The sequence below is a fragment of the Pristiophorus japonicus genome, chromosome 1, assembly GCF_044704955.1.
Source record: "Pristiophorus japonicus isolate sPriJap1 chromosome 1, sPriJap1.hap1, whole genome shotgun sequence".
Taxonomy (NCBI): domain Eukaryota; kingdom Metazoa; phylum Chordata; class Chondrichthyes; family Pristiophoridae; genus Pristiophorus; species Pristiophorus japonicus.
In genome coordinates, this window is record NC_091977.1 from 439,849,127 (window position 1) to 439,869,103 (window position 19,977).

A 19,977-nucleotide genomic window follows, 5' to 3' on the forward strand; every position below is an offset into this window, starting at 1 on the left:
AATGCGCTGCTATGACATCCTTAATAATTGATTCCATCATTTTACCCACTACTGAGGTCTATAATTCCCTGCTTTCTCTCCCTCCTTTTTTAAAAAGTGGTGTTACATTGGCTACTCTCCACTCGATAGGAACTGATCCAGAGTCAATGGAATGTTGGAAAATGACTGTCAATGCATCCGCTATTTCCAAGGCCACCTCCTTAAGTACTCTGGGATGCAGTCCATCAGGCCCTGGGGATTTAACGGCCTTCAATCCCATCAATTTCCCCAACACAATTTCCCGACTAATAAAGATTTCCCTCAGTTCCTCCTCCCTACTAGACCCTCTGACCCCTTTTATATCCGGAAGGTTGTTTGTGTCCTCCTTAGTGAATACTGAACCAAAGTACTTGTTCAATTGGTCTGCCATTTCTTTGTTCCCCATTATGACTTCCCCTGATTCTGACTGCAGGGGACCTACGTTTGTCTTTACTAACCTTTTTCTCTTTACATACCTATAGAAACTTTTGCAATCCGCCTTAATGTTCCCTGCAAGCTTCTTCTCGTACTCCATTTTCCCTGCCCTAATCAAACTCTTTGTCCTCCTCTGCTGAGTTCTAAATTTCTCCCAGTCCCCAGGTTCGCTGCTATTTCTGGCCAATTTGTATGCCACTTCCTTGGCTTTAATACTATCCCTGATTTCCCTTGATAGCCACGGTTGAGCCACCTTCCCTTTTTTATTTTTACGCCAGACAGGAATGTACAATTGTTGTAATTCATCCATGCGGTCTCTAAATGTCTGCCATTGCCCATCCACAGTCAACCCCTTAAGTATCATTCGCCAATCCATCTTAGCCAATTCACGCCTCATACCTTCAAAGTTACCCTTCTTTAAGTTCTGGACCATGGTCTCTGAATTAACTGTTTCATTCTCCATCCTAATGCAGAATTCCACCATATTATGGTCACTCTTCCCCAAGGGGCCTCGCACAATGAGATTGTTAATTCATCCTCTCTCAATACACAACACCCAGTCTAAGATGGCCTCCCCCCTAGTTGGTTCCTCGACATATTGGTCTAGAAAACCATCCCTTATGCACTCCAGGAAATCCTCCTCCACCGTATTGCTTCCAGTTTGGCTAGCCCAATCTATGTGCATATTAAAGTCATCCATTATAACTGCTGCACCTTTATTGCATGCACTCCTAATTTCCTGTTTGATGCCCTCCCGAACATCACTACTACTGTTTGGAGGTCTGTACACAACTCCCACTCACATTTTTTGCCCTTTAGTGTTCTGCAGCTCTACCCATATAGATTTCACATCATCCAAGCTAATGTCTTTCCTAACTGTTGCATTAATCTCCTCTTTAACCAGCAATGCTACCCCACTTCCTTTTCCTTTTATTCTATCCTTCCTGAATGTTGAATACCCATGGATGTTGAGTTCCCAGCCCTGATTATCTTGGAGCCACGTCTCCGTAATCCCAATCACATCATGTTTGTTAACATCTATTTGCACACTTAATTCATCCACCTTATTGCGGATACTCCTTGCATTAAGACACAAAGCCTTCAGGCTTGCTTTTTTAACACCCTTTGTCCTTTTAGAATTTTGCTGTACAGTGGCCCTTTTTGTTCTTTGCCTTGGGTTTCTCTGCCCTCCACTTTTCCTCATCTCCTTTCTGTCTTTTGCTTTTGCCTCATTTTTGTCTCCCTCTGTCTCCCTGCATAGGTTCCCATCCCCCTGCAATATTAGTTTAAATCCTCCCCAACAGCACTAGCAAACACTCCCCCTAGGACATTGGTTCCGGTCCTGGCCAGGTGCAGACCGTCCGGTTTGTACTGGTCCCACCTCCCCCAGAACCGGTTCCAATGCCCCAGGAATTTGAATCCCTCCCTGCTGCACCACTGCTCAAGCCATGTATTCATCTGCGCTATCCTGCTTTTATCAGGCGCAAGAGTTTTGAAGACATTTGCCGGGCAAGATACGCGTAAATCCCGCGACCTTGCCCGTGCAAATGTCCTCACTCCCGATCTGTCTCGGATCGGAAAAGTCGGTTTTCAGCTCATGCACATTGCACACTGAAAACCGGCTTTTCCGATGCCTTCCCGGGTCCGTAGAAACTTCGTACGGGCCCGGGATGTTGGAATTTCTGGACCATTGATTTAAATTAGAAACAGTCATAGTCCCAATGCCAATCCCTGGAGCATCCGGTACTTCTCACACCCAGACATTAACTTCACTGGCAGGCACCTTTCAAGGCAATTTATAATCCATTCCCAAAATTTACGCTGGAGTCCAAAGCTTTGACCTTAACTGGTATCCATTTGCATGGAACTTTGTAATGTCGGCAAAGGTAGCAGCCAATTGTGCACAGCAAGATCCCACAAACAGCAATAAGATGAATGCCCAAATAATCAATTTTTTGAATGATGCTCTGGATCCTATTTGCAACCAGTAGAAGTACTAAACCAACACCAAAATTAGATTTTAGCTGAAAGGAAATCAATCAAGAAGCTCTTGCAGGAAACCTTGGGGATGAATGACATGCAGATGTGGAGGGGAGAAAATACACAGAGGATACATGTGGACTGTTGATATGCAGAAAATAAACCACCTAGTGTTCAATGTATGAATTTATTACTAATTGAGCTGCTCTCCCATATTTACCAGTAGTTAATGGAGCCAATCTTCCTGTAAAGTGGCTGCACTGTGGGGTTTATTTCATACATGCACAAACTGGCTGTTGCAGTATGTCCATTACACGTTTGCGAAGGGCTGATGTAATGTCATGGAACACAATAGTTATTTTGTATGTAATTTTGTGTTGCCGTTGAAGAACGATACAAAATTAGCTGCAGATGGGTTTAAAAAGTTAATAATGCATATCAACTGGAGCAATTGTTCCTTTCCTCCAGCCTCCCCACTCCAGATTTTTGCATTTGGCATGTTTAAGTTGTGAATATGTCAGATCTTTACAAAACAATTCATTTTAATATGCTGAAGGAAGGACTGAGGAAAATATCTCTCTGAACTAAGTCCATACAAAAGCTTTCTTCTTAGTATCTGAAATAACTGTTTCTCTTTATTTTACTGGAAAAGTAATTCCATCTCATATAGTCTTAACATTTATTTTATATTTCAGTAATTGGGGAATCAATCCCATATACTTTCACCTTTTACTACATGTCAATTGGAGTTAGACGTTCAGTTTTGAGCTATTTAATTTGTCACTGTACCTTGCTCTGCGAAGGAAACTGTTCAACAACAACAACAATGTGTATTTATGTAGCGTCTTTAACGTAGCATCCCAAGGCACTTCACAGGAGTATTATGGGATAAAAATTTGACACCGAGCCGCGTAAGTAGAAATTAGCACAGGTGACCAAAAGCTTGGTCAAAGAGGTATGTTTTAAGGATTATCTTGAAGGAGGTAAAGAGGCAGAATTGGAAACTGTTTAAGCTTTAGATAGGTGTAATTGCATTTACAAAAATTGTTTTCGCAGTTGTCAGAGACTGCTAATTCACACAGTTGATAAACTCAATTTTTAATTGAGTAAGGAAGACATCACTTTGAAACCTAACCGTGAAATACATTTATGAGCCTCACTGCAGTTTACCTTTGTTTCACTAGATTTGTACAAAAGAAGCTTTGAACGGCAAGAATGTCAAGCCACTAATTCTTATCTTCAGCCAGTTGAGTGGAGGGTGAGTGAATTCACCTTTTAGCTTGCACATTTAAAACTGACCAACTTAAAGGAGCTGTTGGTGTTTTACATTAGCTTTTATGTGATTTATCAGAGAGTGGAATGCTTTTTTTAAGAATGCATGCTTGCTTTGTTTCAATGCAGTGAAACAGAAAAGAAAACAACACTGGATCAGGCGTTCAGAGGCATTCTTGAAGAAAAAATTGTAAGTGTCATTTAGGACCGAGATGCGGAGGAACTTCTTCACCCACAGAGTGGTGAACCTGTGGAATTCTCTACCACAGAAAGTTGTTGAGGCCAATTCACTAAATATATTCAAAAAGGAGTTAGATGAGGTCCTTACTACTAGGGGGATCAAGGGGTATGGCGAGAAAGCAGGAATGGGGTACTGAAGTTGAATGTTCAGCCATGAACTCATTGAATGGTGGTGCAGGCTAGAAGGGCCGAATGGCCTACTCCTGCACCTATTTTCTATGTTTCTATGAATTCTGTTATTTATGGCAGAGACATTTCTTTTACAACTTTAGATATTGATTGTAATGATAAAGGTTCTGAAATACTAATGAAGTTAAGAACAAAGTGAATAGTCAAAACAAAATTATCATATACGTAGATTGAACATTGAAAGTATTATACAGTTTGTCTATCAATGTATAATATAATTATAGACACAGTTGCATTCATCTTTATTGCATAAAAGTGCATCAAACCTAGAAGGAATGGTGACAGAAGAGTAATCAGTGACACCTATAGTGCCAGACAGGCCTGTATCCGCAGTGCAATAAGAATTAAAAATAGGAAAGAAAAACAGTGAAACTTAGGGCTCAATTTTCTCCAATTATCTGTGCCCTTTTTTTGGAATAAATAAAAATCTCCCAAGTTTCCCCAAAGTTTCTGCACCAGCGAAATTCACTTAGGTACGATTTTTTTTGCGTCATGGGGCGTAAACTGATGTCTGTGCCAGTTTTTGACATTTAAACAAGTTTGGCCAACTTATATTTTTTCTACGACGGCGTATGTGACCACTCCCAAAAAACCTCCTGGGCACGTAACAAAAATCAGCGCACGTTACAAAATCGGCGCAGAAAGACGCCATTGTTTTTAGCCGAGGTTTTGGAGGGAGTGAAGAAGGCAGAGAATATGCATCATAAATCTTCATTTTTTAAAAGTCAAAAAGAAGAAATTGGAAGTGTAATGCAATTCTTGAATTTTTGATTACCGAACCTCTCCTCACCAGGCTTGAAGGTCGGAGCGTCGTCCAGCAGAATCGCTCCTTCGCCCGGACACAGGACCTCGGGACTCGGCTTCAGAAGAAGCCCAGGAGGGCGGGAGGCGGTGGTGGGGATGGAAGCCAAGGCCCTTTGTCTGGACGAGGGAGCGATTCTGCCGGCCGACGCTCGAGCCTAGTGAGGAGAGGTGAGGTGGTGGGGTGGTACTTTGAAAAAAAATTCAAGAATTGCACTACACTTTGTTGCCCCAAATATCTTAATTGAATGTGTAGCTTCCTGTTGTAAGCAAGCCTATTGCGCATGTGCAAACCAGGGTGTGGTCCATACTTGGGCATCCACCTTGGAGAGAGAAAGGGAAGTGCTTTTTCCGAGTGTTTTGAGGTTGTTGCATCACTACAATTTAATTATGGGGGCAATATTGACAATGCCATATCTCGTGCAAGCCTTTTGCATGATCATGGTGCTGCAGAGAAGATTGATTAGACAGCATCACCTGAGGAACCTCAGACCACATAGGATGATGGGCAGAAGGCTTACCCACATCGGGTATATCGAGACAGGCGTTCATACCGGCACCTGAGTGAGGCAGACTGTGTGAGAAGGCTGCGTTTCCGCAAAGAAGTTGTAACTGAGATCTGTGAGTTAATAAAAGCAGACCTGCACCCTCGAAGCATTAGGAGGACTGCTTTGTCAGTTGAAGTAAAGGTTACAGCTGCACTTTCATTTTATGCATCTAGATCATTCCAGGCCAGAACTGGGGATATGTGTGCCATTTCTCAACATGGAACTCATCTGCATTCGGCAGGTGACTGCTGAACTATATACCTGGAGGAATGACAACATAAAGTTCCCCATGACTGACAATGCGTGACAGGGTTGTGGACTTCTCCAGGATTGCTGGCTTCCCCAAGGCCCAGGGCTGCATTGATTGCACCCACATCGCCTTGCGAGCACCTTTGGACAATTCCAAGAGGTACAGGAACAGAAAAGGCTTCCACTCGATGAACGTGCAGCTTGTTAGTGACGATATGCATCGCATCAAGGCAGTTGATGCAAGATACCCTGGAAGCACCCATGATGCTTTCATCCTCCGCGAGAGTGCTATAGCTGGCATGTTTCAGCAGCAGCCAGAAGGGGAGAACTGGCTGTTGGAGGACAAAGGGTACGGCCTCACCACCTGGCTCATGAAGCCCCTACGCGTAACCCGGATGGAAGCTGAGCAGGAATACAACATGTCGCACATTGCGACGTGCAGCATAATAGAGAGGACCATTGGCATCTTGAAGCAGCGTTTCCGATGCCTGGACCATTCCGGAGACTACTTGCAATACTCCCCTGAGATTGTTGGTCAGTTCACTGTTGTCTGCTGCATGCTGCACAACTTAACCATCATGAGGCAACAGCAGCTGGTAGGAGAAGACCCACCTGAGGCGAGAGCAACCGATGATGAGGAGGAAGATGAAGATGACGAGGAGGTGGAGGATAAGGAAGCCATGCAACTACCTGAACCTGGAGCATGACGGCGGAGGAGAGCGGGCTGTCGTGCCCCTTTAACAATTGCTCGAGCCTTGCGCCAGCAGCTCACCCATGAACGCTTTGCTGCATGAAGGCTCAGCGGCAACTATTAAAAATGGACCTTGTTTATTGTTTGGACCTGTTCCGTAATGTATTGTGTTAATAATGGAACAAATAATGTAAATGATTCAATTATAATTTAAAATGTATATTTTATTCAAAATGCACTTTGTACTTAACTTCAATAAAATATTCTTGTATCAAACTTTAAACTATTCAGTTAAGATCACTTACAAACTTTAAGATCACGTACAAACTTTTAAACGTGTAAATTTACATCACTTACAAAAAACTTTAAATTTCAGAACAGTTAAATAACAATAAGAACAACAGTAATAATAACAACAACGAGAGCATGCAGAAATCAAGCGCAGGCAGCGGAAAGAGCGTGCGGCAAACCTGTCCCACCAACCCCTTCCCCCAACGACTATCTGTCCCACCTGTGACAGGGACTGTGGCTCTCGTATTGGACTGTTCAGCCACCGAAGGATTCATTTTAAGAGTGGAAGCAAGTCTTCCTCGATTCCGAGGGACTGCCGATGATGATGAATAACAACAACAATAACAGCAGCAGCAAACAAAGCTGAACCATCTCTCCTCCACCTTATTCTAAGACCGCCTGCTGGGCTTGGTCTTGATGACTCCACCCCTGCCCGCTGGCGGTGGCGCAGCGTCTCCCGGGTTGGTACCAAGCTTATTCTTTCGAGCATCTCAGGTAATGCGCACTTGGGGGGTGTGGGCAGGCGGTAATGTGGAAGACCCGGTTGGTCTGGGGATTGAAGTGGGAGCAGCAGTTGATTCCATCAACCGCCGCGGGGTATGAGCGTGTTCCCTTATTGCAGCAGCTACCTCTGACATTCCCTCCCTGATGCGCCCCGACAGCGTCTCAACTACCTCCGACAAATTCCTCCCTCGTGCACTGACAGTGTATCAGCTACCTGCGATATTCCCTTCCTCATGCACTGACAGTGTATCAGCTACCTGCGACATTCCATCCCTAATGTGCCCGGAAAATGTTCCCATTCCTCGCAAGAGTATTGTTACTTTTCCCAACAGTCCCGATACCTCATCACCCACCCCACCGATGGTGTCCAGGAGTGATCGCATAAGGTCAATGCTCTCCCCACTCATTGCCATCATCTGAACCACATCTGTTAGATCCTGCATCTCAGGAGAGTGCTGTTGAGCTCTCCTTCCCCTCCTCATCCTGGGTGTGGCTCACTGCACCCCTCTGGGACCTGCATCCTCGGATGATGGGGCTCTGGGTATGGCTTGCTGCACCCCACTGAGACCTGCAGCCTTGGACAGTGTGAAACCAGGAAATGTTCCACCAGTCACGTCACTCAGGAAAGGGACTGGCACCTCATCACCTCCTCCAGAGTGAGTACAACAGTGGGGGCTTCATCCTCCCCCTTCCCTTCAACCCCATGCTCTTGGTCTGGAAGGTGGGATTGGAAGATGTTCTCCTCTTCAGGGTCGTCCGCGTCTGAATTTTCTTCTGCATCGGCTTCAGCCTCGTCAGGGTTGGCCTCAAGTTCTGCAAAATATAACAGAACAGACAAATGATTAGCAGCAGAGGAGGGAGCAGGGTGGGGGGCATGAGTCGGCTCACACAGTGCAGGCAGCAGGCTCAATTGAAGGACCACGATGAATGATAGCACATTGCACCAACCGAAGCGTAGCTGGCGGAGACATCCCCATGAATTGAAGCATGGCGAGCCCGCGCAGTACTTAACATTTAGCAAAGCCAGACTGGAATTTGCAGGACATACCCTCTCCCTTGAGTGTGAGTCCAGCTTATGCAGTGGTGGTTGCTTTTCTCCAGACAGGACCTATCAAAGCAACAACCCTCTTCCATGGGTGTCAGTAGATGCAGATTTGCCAGGCCTCCTGTGAGATTTCTCTCTCTTTTGTTGTGGGCCACCTTCCTCTGCAAAGATGAAAATATAACTTTTTAGAGAGGGTGTCTTTCTGATGGGTGAGACATGCAGATGGTCACATTTACAATTGCAAATCCAGTGAATAAATGAAAATATTACTTAGACTAACTACTTGACCAAGGATCTGCCACTTCTTTTTGCATTGGTCTCCGGACCTTGGAGTTGTCACCATTGCACAGTAATCTTGTGAAAGTTGGTTCCAACGTTTCTTCATTTCTTTTGGTGTAACTTTTATTTGACTTCAGCTGGTGTCCAGCTCGTACCATCGGGCCTCAATTACGGTGACCAGGGCCTCCACTTCGTCCTGTGAGGAATTCTTGTTCGTTGGGCCGCGTTGCGTATTGCAGCTCCGATTGTTTTCCACTCAGAAGAAAAGTTCTCACACACAACTGGCTCTTTAAAAATGGCTGAATGCATACTGGGCATGCGCGCCCCGGTCACGTAGAAAACGGTCTTTTTTTCCCCGCATGCGCAGAAGGGGGGCCCTCCTTTTTTCGGCGCAGACCTTAGGCTCGACCCCCACAAAGCTAAAGGATAGGTTGCGCAGTGCCAATTTAAAAAATTACAACAGGAAAACGTTCAACTTTTTGGGGGGCGTAGTCGGGCCCCCAAAAAACGGGGCGTAGCTCTTCAAATACGTCAAAAAACGGCATTGGGGAAAATTGAGCCCTTACTCTTTTTTTTATAGAAGTACGAGAACTGGAGGGATTTTCTGATTGTGAATTCCTCGGAATTCACTGGAATTGTTTGATATTGTATTTAAACATTAAATTTTGTTTGAAGTAGTTTCAATGGAAATGTGCATATTTATGCGGTGGGGGAGAGAATGCAAGAAATAGGAGCAGGAGTAGGCCATTTGACTCCTCGAGCCTGTTCTGTCATTTAATAAGATCATGGCTGATCTGATCATGGACTCATTTCCACTTCCCTACCCGCTCCCCATAACCCTTTATTCCCTTATCGCTCAAAAATCTGTCTTTCTCCGCCTTGCATCTATTCAAAGACCCAGCCTCCGCAGCACTCTGAGGCAGAGAATTCCACAGATTTACAACCTTCTGAGAGAAGAAATTCCTCCTCAGTTTTAAATGGGCGGCCCCTAATTCTGAGACTATGCCCCCTAGTTTTAGTTTCTCCAGAGTGGAAATATACTCTCTGCATCCAACTTGTCTAGCCCTCTCATTATCCACAGACCCAGCCTACTGTTGTGAATTTTCCAAATTTCACCTTTCCTAAATTGTGATGGGAAATACCCTATATATTTGTTGGTATGTCTCAGTTGGTTTTTATTGTGTATAACTGCTAGTTCGTAGCACGCTTGGAGTAGATCTTTATTTAGAGCTCTCTTTAACATGACAGAATCCAGTTTTTCAGCAATGAATGGAGAGCAGTGCAACCTTTGTGATTGTGTGGAAAAACGGTATTCTCTTACGACATGGCCTGGTAGCTTAGCTGTTGGATGCTTGTTTTCCAGTCAAGGTTGAATCCTAAAACTGCCAATTACTCAAAATCATCTGGTTAAACTTTGTCAGTTCTAGGTCAAACCAGTAGTTGCCAATAAGACTTTCTGTTTGAAGAATTATTTCCTACTGTAGTTACGAGCTAATATTACCAGTGATCAGCTACCACTCATGTTCAAACAGTGGATAGTCCTACCTACATATCTGATTGAAAGGTGATGCTTGCTGGCAAATGGTCTTTAGTATAAAAGTTAAGATTAAAAGAATAGTTTCTTTAAAAAAAAATGTATTTGCCTTTTGGAATATTGAATTTTTATCAGATAAGGACTTCTTTTTCATCCTCTGCATTACTGGCAAGGCTGTAATTTATTGCCCATCCCTAGTTTCCCTTGAGAAGATGATGGTGGGCTGCCTTCTTGAGCTGCTGCAGTCCGTGTGGTGAAGGTGCTCCCACAATGTTGTTGGGTAGGGAGTTCTACGATTTTGATCCAGCGACAATGAAGCTAATGTTGATAACCATTTTTCTATGTCGTTACCCACCTTTTGTCACTTAATTACTTTGTTTTCTGCCATTGAATTTTTGAAGTAAAAATGTTCAGATCAAAGTCTTCTAGAAGTCATCTAGTTTCAATCAAAGTTTATAGTGCATATTTTTTAAATAAGTCTTAGAATTTCAGGTCTGATAACTTGGACAAGTTGAATTTTTTGCAGTTCAGGTTACTCAGAGATGGTCATCACATCTGTTTTTTGCATATGTTAAATTTGATGGAGAATAATCTAACTGGGTTAACAATATTATGGCTTCAAACAAATGAACCACTAATATTGTATAGCACATGGGTGTTAGTAACTTTGTTATTGAAACTTTATTTCTCTTTTTAGTTACAACAAGGGGCATGTGAAGAATTCTTGTCTATTATCTCCCTTAGCATTAATGGAGTCACAGAAGGTAATCGCATATTCAAAATCTTATCCAAAATGAGTACCTTTATTTTAAATAAGAGTACTCAATACCATTAACCTTGAGCGCTTTCGGTTGTTGAAATGTTTGAGTCTATAATCAAGAACCTTTAATTGCTTTCTGTAGCTGATATACTATCAATTTATTATATACTATATATATATATATATATATATATATATAAATGTAAATATATAATTTACATACAAACATTAACACAAGCTGTTTGAATAGCTTTATAGGAAAACATGTAACCTGAAGTGTGTTTTACTGCAGTAACACATCAAGGGAATTAGATGCTGTCATAATAGAGCAAAGCTTGAGAGTTCAAATATAACTTAATTCCCATGACATTACTGCCTTTTGAACATGCTCCAAAGTTTGTACAGTTCATAGAACCTTGAATCATTGTCATTTTTGTTCTATTGTTCGTGTATATATTGGACACCAAAATCTAGGTTTCCACAATCGAATTCTGATTTAATAAGTAGCATTATGTACCATATGATTTGACAGTTATTGATGAAAATTAATTTTACAGTTTAATACAACAGAACACTTCAGCCATTTACACATGATGTGAAAGCTCTGGAATTCCCTCCCTAAACCTCTCCACCTTTCTACCTCTCCATCCTTCTTTAAGACGCTTATTAAAATCTCTCTCTTTGATCAAGTTTTGGTCCTCTGCCCTAATATCTCCTTATCTGGCTCAGTGTCACACCTGTGAAGCACCTTGGGCCATTTTACTATGTTGTTTTGCAAGTTGTTTTGATTTAATACTTGAGTGCATGATATTTATTTTGATACTGTGTGAAGTAAAGATTACTGCACAAAGAGCCTCATTTAGTGCTTTCTTTGTAGGGGTGGTTGAAAAATATGATTACATTTTTATTGTGTAGGCAGAGTAAACCAGCTTCATTAAGTCATAGCTATATAAACTTGCATCTAATGTGCATTTGTCATGGACCAGACGTCACTTCTTTTTGCAGAGGCAAAACAATTTTAGAAATAGAAAGCCAATTATTGACTTGGAGCCTTAAAGGCAGTGGTCAGGTTAGCAGCTAACATCACAGTTATGCTCCAAAACTAAGATTACCTGTGAGCAATGCCACGAGAGAGTCACTGGTCTATCACAGTCAAGTATCAAAAAGCAGTTTATTCTATCTTGGAACTGAAAATTTACAAGCACTTCGAAATCTGAAAACTTTCCTCAACAACCAACATTTATGCTCTGATTGACTTCAGGGCCTGTTTAGACTACTTCCCCACAGGGAGTAAAGGGGCAGACCAGGTTATCATGACAACCATGCTCCGGATCCCAGATTATCTTTGAACAACATCGCAGGAGAGCAGGTAGTTACCTTTAAAATGGCTTATTTTAAAACATGGCTTTTGTTTTTTTAAGCAATATATTTGGGGTGGGTGAAAGTAGACCCTATTTGAAAATATGTTTTGCTTTTATACACATAGGCATACTCACACATTGTGGCAGGATGTATTCACACCAGGTTCTTCCCTATTTGTCTTGGCAAAGTCTTTCGGGACACTTTGGATGAAGGCTAACATAATTGAATAAATCAGGATGTCAAATTGCATGGGCTATTCTTGTTTACCACCTAACACATGGTTACAAAACAGACTGCTGGAGGTTGGGGAAAAGATTACTTGCATGTGCTCTCAGCCAGGATGATAACATGGAGTGAGAAGTGAGAAAAACAAGGCTTAAATGATATGGGGGAAATTATCTACTTGGGTCAATATCAAATTCAGTTTTAAACATTGATTAACGTCTGGTCCTTTACAAAATTGAAAACTGACAGTTCCTTTTTCTTGTTAAAGTTAGGATGATTTTAATCACAATATTTAAAGGCCATAGGGCAGAAATTGTCCCACACCCCGATTGGAGGCGGTAACCTTCCGGGGCTGAGACTTTTATTGCCTGTCTCAGACACTCCACCTCGTTGGAGGGGTGGAGGCAGCGCCACGCTGAAGAGGCCAGCACAACAAGGAAGATTTGCGTGGCGCTAGCACGCTACAACACCCCTCCCCTTCAGTTAAAGGGGAGGGCTGGTGCGCACTCTGCACGCCCAAAGGGAGTGCCGGGCTGTATGATGGCAGCCCGGTTGAGGCAAGGGCCGACATTGTCGGGACAACCAAAGAGTTGGCCGACAAAAAAATAGGCAGCCCGGGGCACACACGGGCCTCCCCTTTAAGGGGCGCCCCGGCTGCGGATGTCCACGCCAGCGCGAAGCTGCCGCTGATATCCGCCCACGCCAGTCTCGCAGCTGACGGGGCAATTTCCCTTGCAGGGCGTAAAGGGGTCAGTGACCACGAAGCTAATCACGAGGCGCGGTGCTACCGGCACATCGCCCCCAAAACCTCCTGGGTAAGTTCGTCCAAGGCACTTCTGTTGCCCGTCCCTGGGCGAAAAGGCCATTACGCCCCATTAGAATGGGTCGCAAAAAAGGGGCAATTTCAGCCCTCTAAGCGCCTTGTCTCATCCGGGAGGGGAGAGAATTCTCACTTCTCTTACTTTAAAAACCCTATTTGAACTACCAATATGTTACCTGTGATATGATATCTCTCATCTTAATAATTGTTCCTCATCATGAATCCTTTGTATTATCAACTTAATATCTGTCAGCATCTGTTTTCACTCTTCATGAAGATGACCAAAGTGAATATGTATTTCTATTCTATTTTATTAAGAGAAGAACATTTAGCTTGTTGCACTAGGTGCAGAATAACATCCGTGTTTAATAGCATTGTTTTATAAAACTAACAAACATGTTATGCTGTAATAATCTCATAACATCAGTGCTTATTTTGTGCTTGTGTAGGTATCTGCTCTGCGACAACACCCTTTATACTGCTTGGTGATGTTCTCGATTGCCTTCCTCTTGACCAGTGCGACAGAATATTCACTTTTGTGGAAAAAAATGTTGGAACTTGGAAATCCGTAAGTAATGCTTGAAATAGAATAATTGTCAGCAAAAACAGTTCCGATGAAATAATTGACTAAACAATGTATTTTTATTCACTTGTTCCTGAGAAACAGATAGTTTACTTTCTACAAGTTAATTTCTTTGTCATTTTTTAATGAGTGAAAATAAAATTCACTTTGTTAGTACGTTGGGAATCTCAGTAACGAAACAGCAATGAGGCACTTTGCATAATTCTTTACATTTCAGAGCAGTAGAGGCCTGAGAGTAGATTGCTTGCTTTCATGCTTTGGTTAATGCTAGGGAATGCAGTTTGTGGCGGGGATCAAAGACAATGGTTTCGGTCTTCCCAATATTTAATTGGAGAAAATTTCTGCTCATCCAGTACTGGATGTTGGATAAGTTGTCTGACAATTTAGAGACCGAGAAGTGGTGGTGAGTTAGAGCAGCTGGGTGTTGTCAGCGTACATGTGGAAACTGATGCCGTGTTTTTGGATGATGTCGCCAAGGGGCAGCATATAGATGAGAAAAAAGTAGGGGGCCAAAGATCGATCCTTGGGGGGGGACACTGAAGGTAACGATGCGGGAGTGGGGAGAGAAGCCATTGCAGGTGATTTTTTTGGATACGATTAGATACATAAAAATGGAACCAGGCGAGTGCAGTCCCACCCAGTTGAACGATGGCAGAGAGGCTTTGGAGGAGGATGGAGTGGTCAACTGTGTCAAAGGCTTCAGACAGGTCGAGAAGGATGAGGAGGGATTGTTTACCTTTATCACAGTCATAAAGGATGTCATTTGTGACTTTGATGAGAGCTGTTTCGATACTGTTTTGGAAACCAGATTGAAGGGATTCAAACATAGAGCTCTGGGAAAGGTGGGCATGGATTTGGGGGGGCGACAGCACGTTCAACGACTCTGGAGAGGAAAGCGAGGTTGGAGATGGGGCGGTAGCTTGCAAGCACAGTGGGGGTCAAGGATATTTTTTTTGAGGAGAGGGGTGATGATGGCAGATTTGAAGGAGAGAACCGTTAACAATGTCAATTAACATGGGAGTCAGAAAAGGAAGTTGAGTGGTCAGCAGTTTAATGAGAATAGGTCAAGGGAGCAGGAAGTGGGTCTCAAGGACAAGATGAATGTGGAGAGGTCAAGAGGGGAGATCAGAGAGAAACTGGAGAAAGGTGCGAGTTTAGGGCTGGGGCAGAGGGGAATCTTGGAGGAAGTTTGGCCTGGTGGGCTAAGGAATGCAAGGGCAGTGGCAGAGGCAGCTGACTGGATGGTCTCAATCTTTGTGACAAAGAAGTCCAGGAGCTCCTCGCACTTGTGTTGGAGGTAAGTGGTGGAGACAGGGGAGAGGGGTTTAAGACAATAGTAGCCGGGGGTTCTTTTTGCAGTCCAGAATGATCCTGGAATAGTGAGCAGTTTTGGCAGACAAGAGTAGGTTATTGGAGTATCATTGGTTATGTATTCTGTGATCAAGCATATCTAATCAGCAAATAAATTTACAGAATCATGTTTTATCAAACATATGGAACAACTGTGCAATCTTAAATAACTGCAGTCACAATCAATATTCTCATAATTATAGGGTGTTTGTTTTACACTCTACCTTGATTCGTAGACCTCGGGAATTACAGGAAAAAGGACGACACGTGACGCAAAGTTTAGGCTTAACCCAGTGTCAGTTTTATTATGCAAAAACTAACTAAAAACTACAAATTTGACTTCTGAGAGAACTGACTGAAGACATACAATCACCTGTCCAGTTCGTAGCTGTAATCATAGGTTGTAGGTTTGTGGTCGTTCGTTCCGTGGCCGGTTTTTCCTCTTCTGGTCGTTCTCTTCAGTTTTGTTCCTTCCTGTTTGCTTCCGTACTTCGTTTCTGAGCAGCTTCTAGCTCGTATACTTATATCCATTTTATGAATAATACCCCCGCTGGGCTGCGGTTTCCGATAATGTGTTTGGATCGATATGTTGTTTGTGATGATCTGTTTGACTGTGATGATGGACCTGGATGTCCCCAATTTGCACACGGAGTCTACAGGGCAAAAGATAACTCCTTATCTTAAGTACCCCATTCTTCAAAAATGTACACCTTGTGGGGTCCCCTTGTTGTTCTGGTTCCTTGCAGACTTCGAGTCTCCAGAGAGAATTGCTTTTCCCCCTCTGGCCAATCAGGTCAGGGGCTCTTCTGTGGGTTTATATCAAATATATCAAACCCATTGGCCCAGAAATTCCTCTCGAGAGCTTCCTGCGGGCAAAACACTGTCGAATAGAAATAAAATGTCCGCTTACCTTAAGCTGCTGCGCCCGCTTGAGATCTCGGTTAGGAGACCTCTCGTGACTGTGTGTCGCAGCGGGTTCACGTTGGGACATCCGTAGGAGTCACGTGGGCCTGGATACCCAACCACAGGTAAGTATTTTCTCATTCATAGTAATAGGAGATTTGTAAGTTATGAATCTCCTATAAAAAAAGAATGAGAAAAAACCCCAAACGCACAAACACGATATAAAACATTTAAAAAACACCTCACATAATACACTAATAGAAATTAAAGTTGTTATAAATGTTTTTTAAGAAAAGAAAATTGCCTGTTTTTAAAAAAAAGTTAGGGTTAGGGTTTAAAGTAAGATTACCTGAGTGGGCAGGGTTTTAACAGAAACATGTTGTTCAAAATTTAATTTTAATCATGTTTTTGATATATTTTTAAACTCTTACGCCTGCAAAAGTAGGCTATGCGCCTGCTTCTATAAGGCGCAAGAGTTTTGAGGACATTTGCCGGGCAAGATATGCGTAAATCCCGCAATCTTGCCCATACAAATTTCCTCGCTCCCGATCTGCGGATGACCTGTCAAGCTCTGGCTTGACAGATTGGAAAAGCCGGTTTTCAACACGTGCGCATTGCTCGCTGGAAACCGGCTTTTCTGATGCCTTCCCGTAAAAACTTCGTATGGGCCCGGGATGTCGGAATTTCCACACCATTGTTTCTATGCATAAAACCAGTCTGGTTCTCAACCGCAGAGATTGTCCTTAATTCGTGATGAGTCACCACCTTCTCCAGTCTGGCGCCCTTTTTCTCCCTATGTCCAGTCAATCCCAAAAGCTTGTTTTAAATCAATAATCAATTTTTAATTTGTGGCCTCTTTCTGCGCCTTTTGGTAAAGTGTGTAACCTTACATAATTCAGTCACATAGTACTTGTTGAACTAGAATAGCTGCAAAATCGGATAAAATCCAGCCTCTTGGAAGCAGATGAATCACCAAATTTAAGTTAGGATCAGAGTAAAACAGGATTAAAAATACACACAACATGCTGGTTTCTATCCACTTTTCCAAATATTTGGTTGCAGTGGAACTGGGAACCAGTTTCATTTCTGATTGCACACCCCTGAAATACATCATGTAATGTGTATTATGACAATTGTGATATTATGCAGTCTGTTCTGGGATCCACTGCTTGGCGAAGAACTTCTGGGTCAGTAAAACTGTTCTAGACTGGCAAGAGACAATAGGAGCAAAAAGCACAAATTTGAAGGGAGGAGGTTGTTTTCAAAGTCATTGTTTTTTTAAGAGCATTTCAATTGATTGGGAAAAGTATCGAGAGTAACTTGAGCTACGGTTTCCGAGCTAACCGTAGTCTGATAGAAGATCAGTGGCCTTTTTAATCACAGTTAACCAATGTATATTCTGTTCTGAGGGATTTTAGTGGAAGAAGGGGGTGATTAACACATGATCTGAGACTCACTGGGGTTCCTATTAGCCAGTCGCAGAGCATTGTTAATTGTGATTGTGTAGCAGTCCATTATATTTTGAACTAAAACTGCTTATAGCCATAACGCAGTAAATTTGAACTTTCTTCGAATATTTTTATATTGTAATAATGCCACAAATCTAATACTGGTAAATTGTTGAATTCACAATTATTGGTTGCCGTTACTCATGGGATAAGTTACATTTTCAACAGTTTGCCATCGAGTATTTTTTAAGTACTCTCTCCTTAATTTCCCCAATTCCGTTACGTTACCAGTGTGGACTAAATTGCTGTGAGTAAAAAGAAAGAAGAAATTAGGTTGCATATATACAGTGCCTTTCACATCCTCAGGACATCCTAAAGCGTCTCAGCCAAATAATTGCTTTTGAAGTGTAGACACTGTTGCAATGTAGGCACTAAGTGGAGGCCATGAGTTTTCCCATAAAAAGGATAAATAAAGAGGCATTGCCACTGGACTTCTTTTGAATCCTCTCTGTGGGTGGCCGAAGAACAACAAAGGCAGAGGCCTGGGAAAATGTAACACACCTGCCTGCATGTTTGGATCCTAAGACGACCAGAGGAAAGAAATATGTTTTGGGTTGGGGGAATAACAGTCCGAGGGAAGCACATTTTCAATAGACTGAGAGATAAGCTATGTAAAGTGGTTGTAGTAACAATTGTGTTTTGCTTTTAGGCAACATTTTACTCTGCTGGGAAAAACTACTTATTAAGAATGTGCAATGGTAAGTGGATATAAACCAACTGGTCCAGACTTTTGTAAATTATTTACTGTCAAATATAGGATCACATTGGTATTGCTCTTCAGGCTTTCTTTAAAAACTCTTCTTTTTCAAAATACTTTGTCCTTGTGACAATTTTGTGCTATTGATTTGGACAAATGTAGAAGTATTTTCTACACATTCTCTCCATTTGAGTTTTTTTCTTTATCTTGATTTAAATGAATTAATTTATGTTACGTAAAAGTACGTGAGCTTTCTCAAACTTTTTTCCTTTCCTTCAGTCCTCCCCCTTCACCTTCTTGGGCATTTTAATAACTATGCTTGAGCTGATGGAAGGGCAACCTACTTCTGTACCTCTGCTGTTCTCAAGGTGTGGAAGGCCATATATGTAACTACTCTCTCTCCACTTGATGCCTTTCTGTAACACAATGCCATAATGTTGTACATTAGAGTTCCAGCATGTTTTGCTGTTGTAATTCCATGTCTGTACGTTTTTCAATAACTGTAAATAATTTTGCAGATCTCTTACGAAGACTTTCAAAGTCACAGAACACTGTTTTCTGTGGAAGAATTCAGTTATTCTTGGCTAGATTGTTTCCTTTATCAGAAAAATCAGGTAAGAAATTAGAATCATGTGAAGAAATGCCCATTTCTATTCATGAACCTTTGATGTAGTGACTATTAGGTAGAATAGATTTTGTATGTTAGCGATCTGTCTACACACCTCAGAAAATTCCATACAAGCAAAGAGTTAGAATTAAGGTCTATCATCATGTCTATCCAATTTCCTCCCCTACTTGCTCTATCTGTGCGATAGTTTATCTGTGCGATAGTTTATGGCTCAGTCTCTGAGTTTTCCGGAGTTACCAATGCTTTTATCTCGTGTTTCTTCCTACTATTGATCTCAACAATAATCCAACCTTATCTGCTTTTTGATTTTGATTCTACTACTCTTCAACTTCCTTCAGATCACACATCCTCAGTGTGTACAACTTCCATTCTTCTGTGAAATTATTGATATCTTCACCTCTTCAACAACCTACGATCAGACAAAAAAAGTATTTTAAAATGAAAATGAAGTATCTTCATCCCTTGCAAATTCAACGAACAGTCACCAACTTTTACCTTCAATGGCTCCACTCTTGTTTTTTTTCTTTATTGACATTCTTGGCCTCACTATTTGCTGTAACTTCAAATGAGAGTCCTACTTCTCCATTGCCACAGATGCCACTAAGAAGTTCAGGTTTTTCTCTGCCAAGCAGTTTTCCACCGGACAGCTATTGACTCTCTTTAAACCTTCCCTATTCTTTTAGTCTTTGTTGGATTCCTATTTCCTGCTTTTTCTCCCCCTTCTCCCTCCCCCCCCACCCCCAACCTCCATTCAAGAATAGGCTTTTAAAAATTTTGCATGGTTTCTCTTACTCAGCTGTGCTCAGTACAGCTTTTACTTCATTGTGTCTTCCTTCTTACTATTCTAATCCATTTACTTTTAGATTAACTTCTTTTGACTTTTCACTCTTGCTGGATTCTCTCAGCTCTTTAGTCCTTTTGTACTCAAGCATGTCCCTACCTTTTTTTAAACTGAAACTGTTATGTACCCTTCTGCTTGTACCAAAATATTGCTACTTGTATGTAGATGTTCTTCGATTTTTGCATGTTCTGGGTGTTACTGATATGGTAACTCTTCCTGCAATC

At 42.2% G+C, this 19,977-nt stretch overlaps 1 protein-coding gene across 3 annotated transcripts in view; it reads left to right on the forward strand.

Moving 5' to 3' along the window:
• thoc1 (THO complex 1) overlaps positions 1–19,977 on the forward strand; it is a 102,312-nt gene that overhangs the window by 10,551 nt on the left and 71,784 nt on the right. For all 3 annotated transcript variants that reach the window (XM_070892888.1, XM_070892895.1, XM_070892902.1), the window contains exons 2-7: positions 3,618–3,691; positions 3,835–3,895; positions 10,774–10,840; positions 13,693–13,811; positions 18,237–18,285; positions 18,803–18,898. In XM_070892888.1, the coding sequence (XP_070748989.1) occupies positions 3,618–3,691; positions 3,835–3,895; positions 10,774–10,840; positions 13,693–13,811; positions 18,237–18,285; positions 18,803–18,898 (466 nt within the window). The remainder of the gene's footprint in view (positions 1–3,617; positions 3,692–3,834; positions 3,896–10,773; positions 10,841–13,692; positions 13,812–18,236; positions 18,286–18,802; positions 18,899–19,977) is intronic.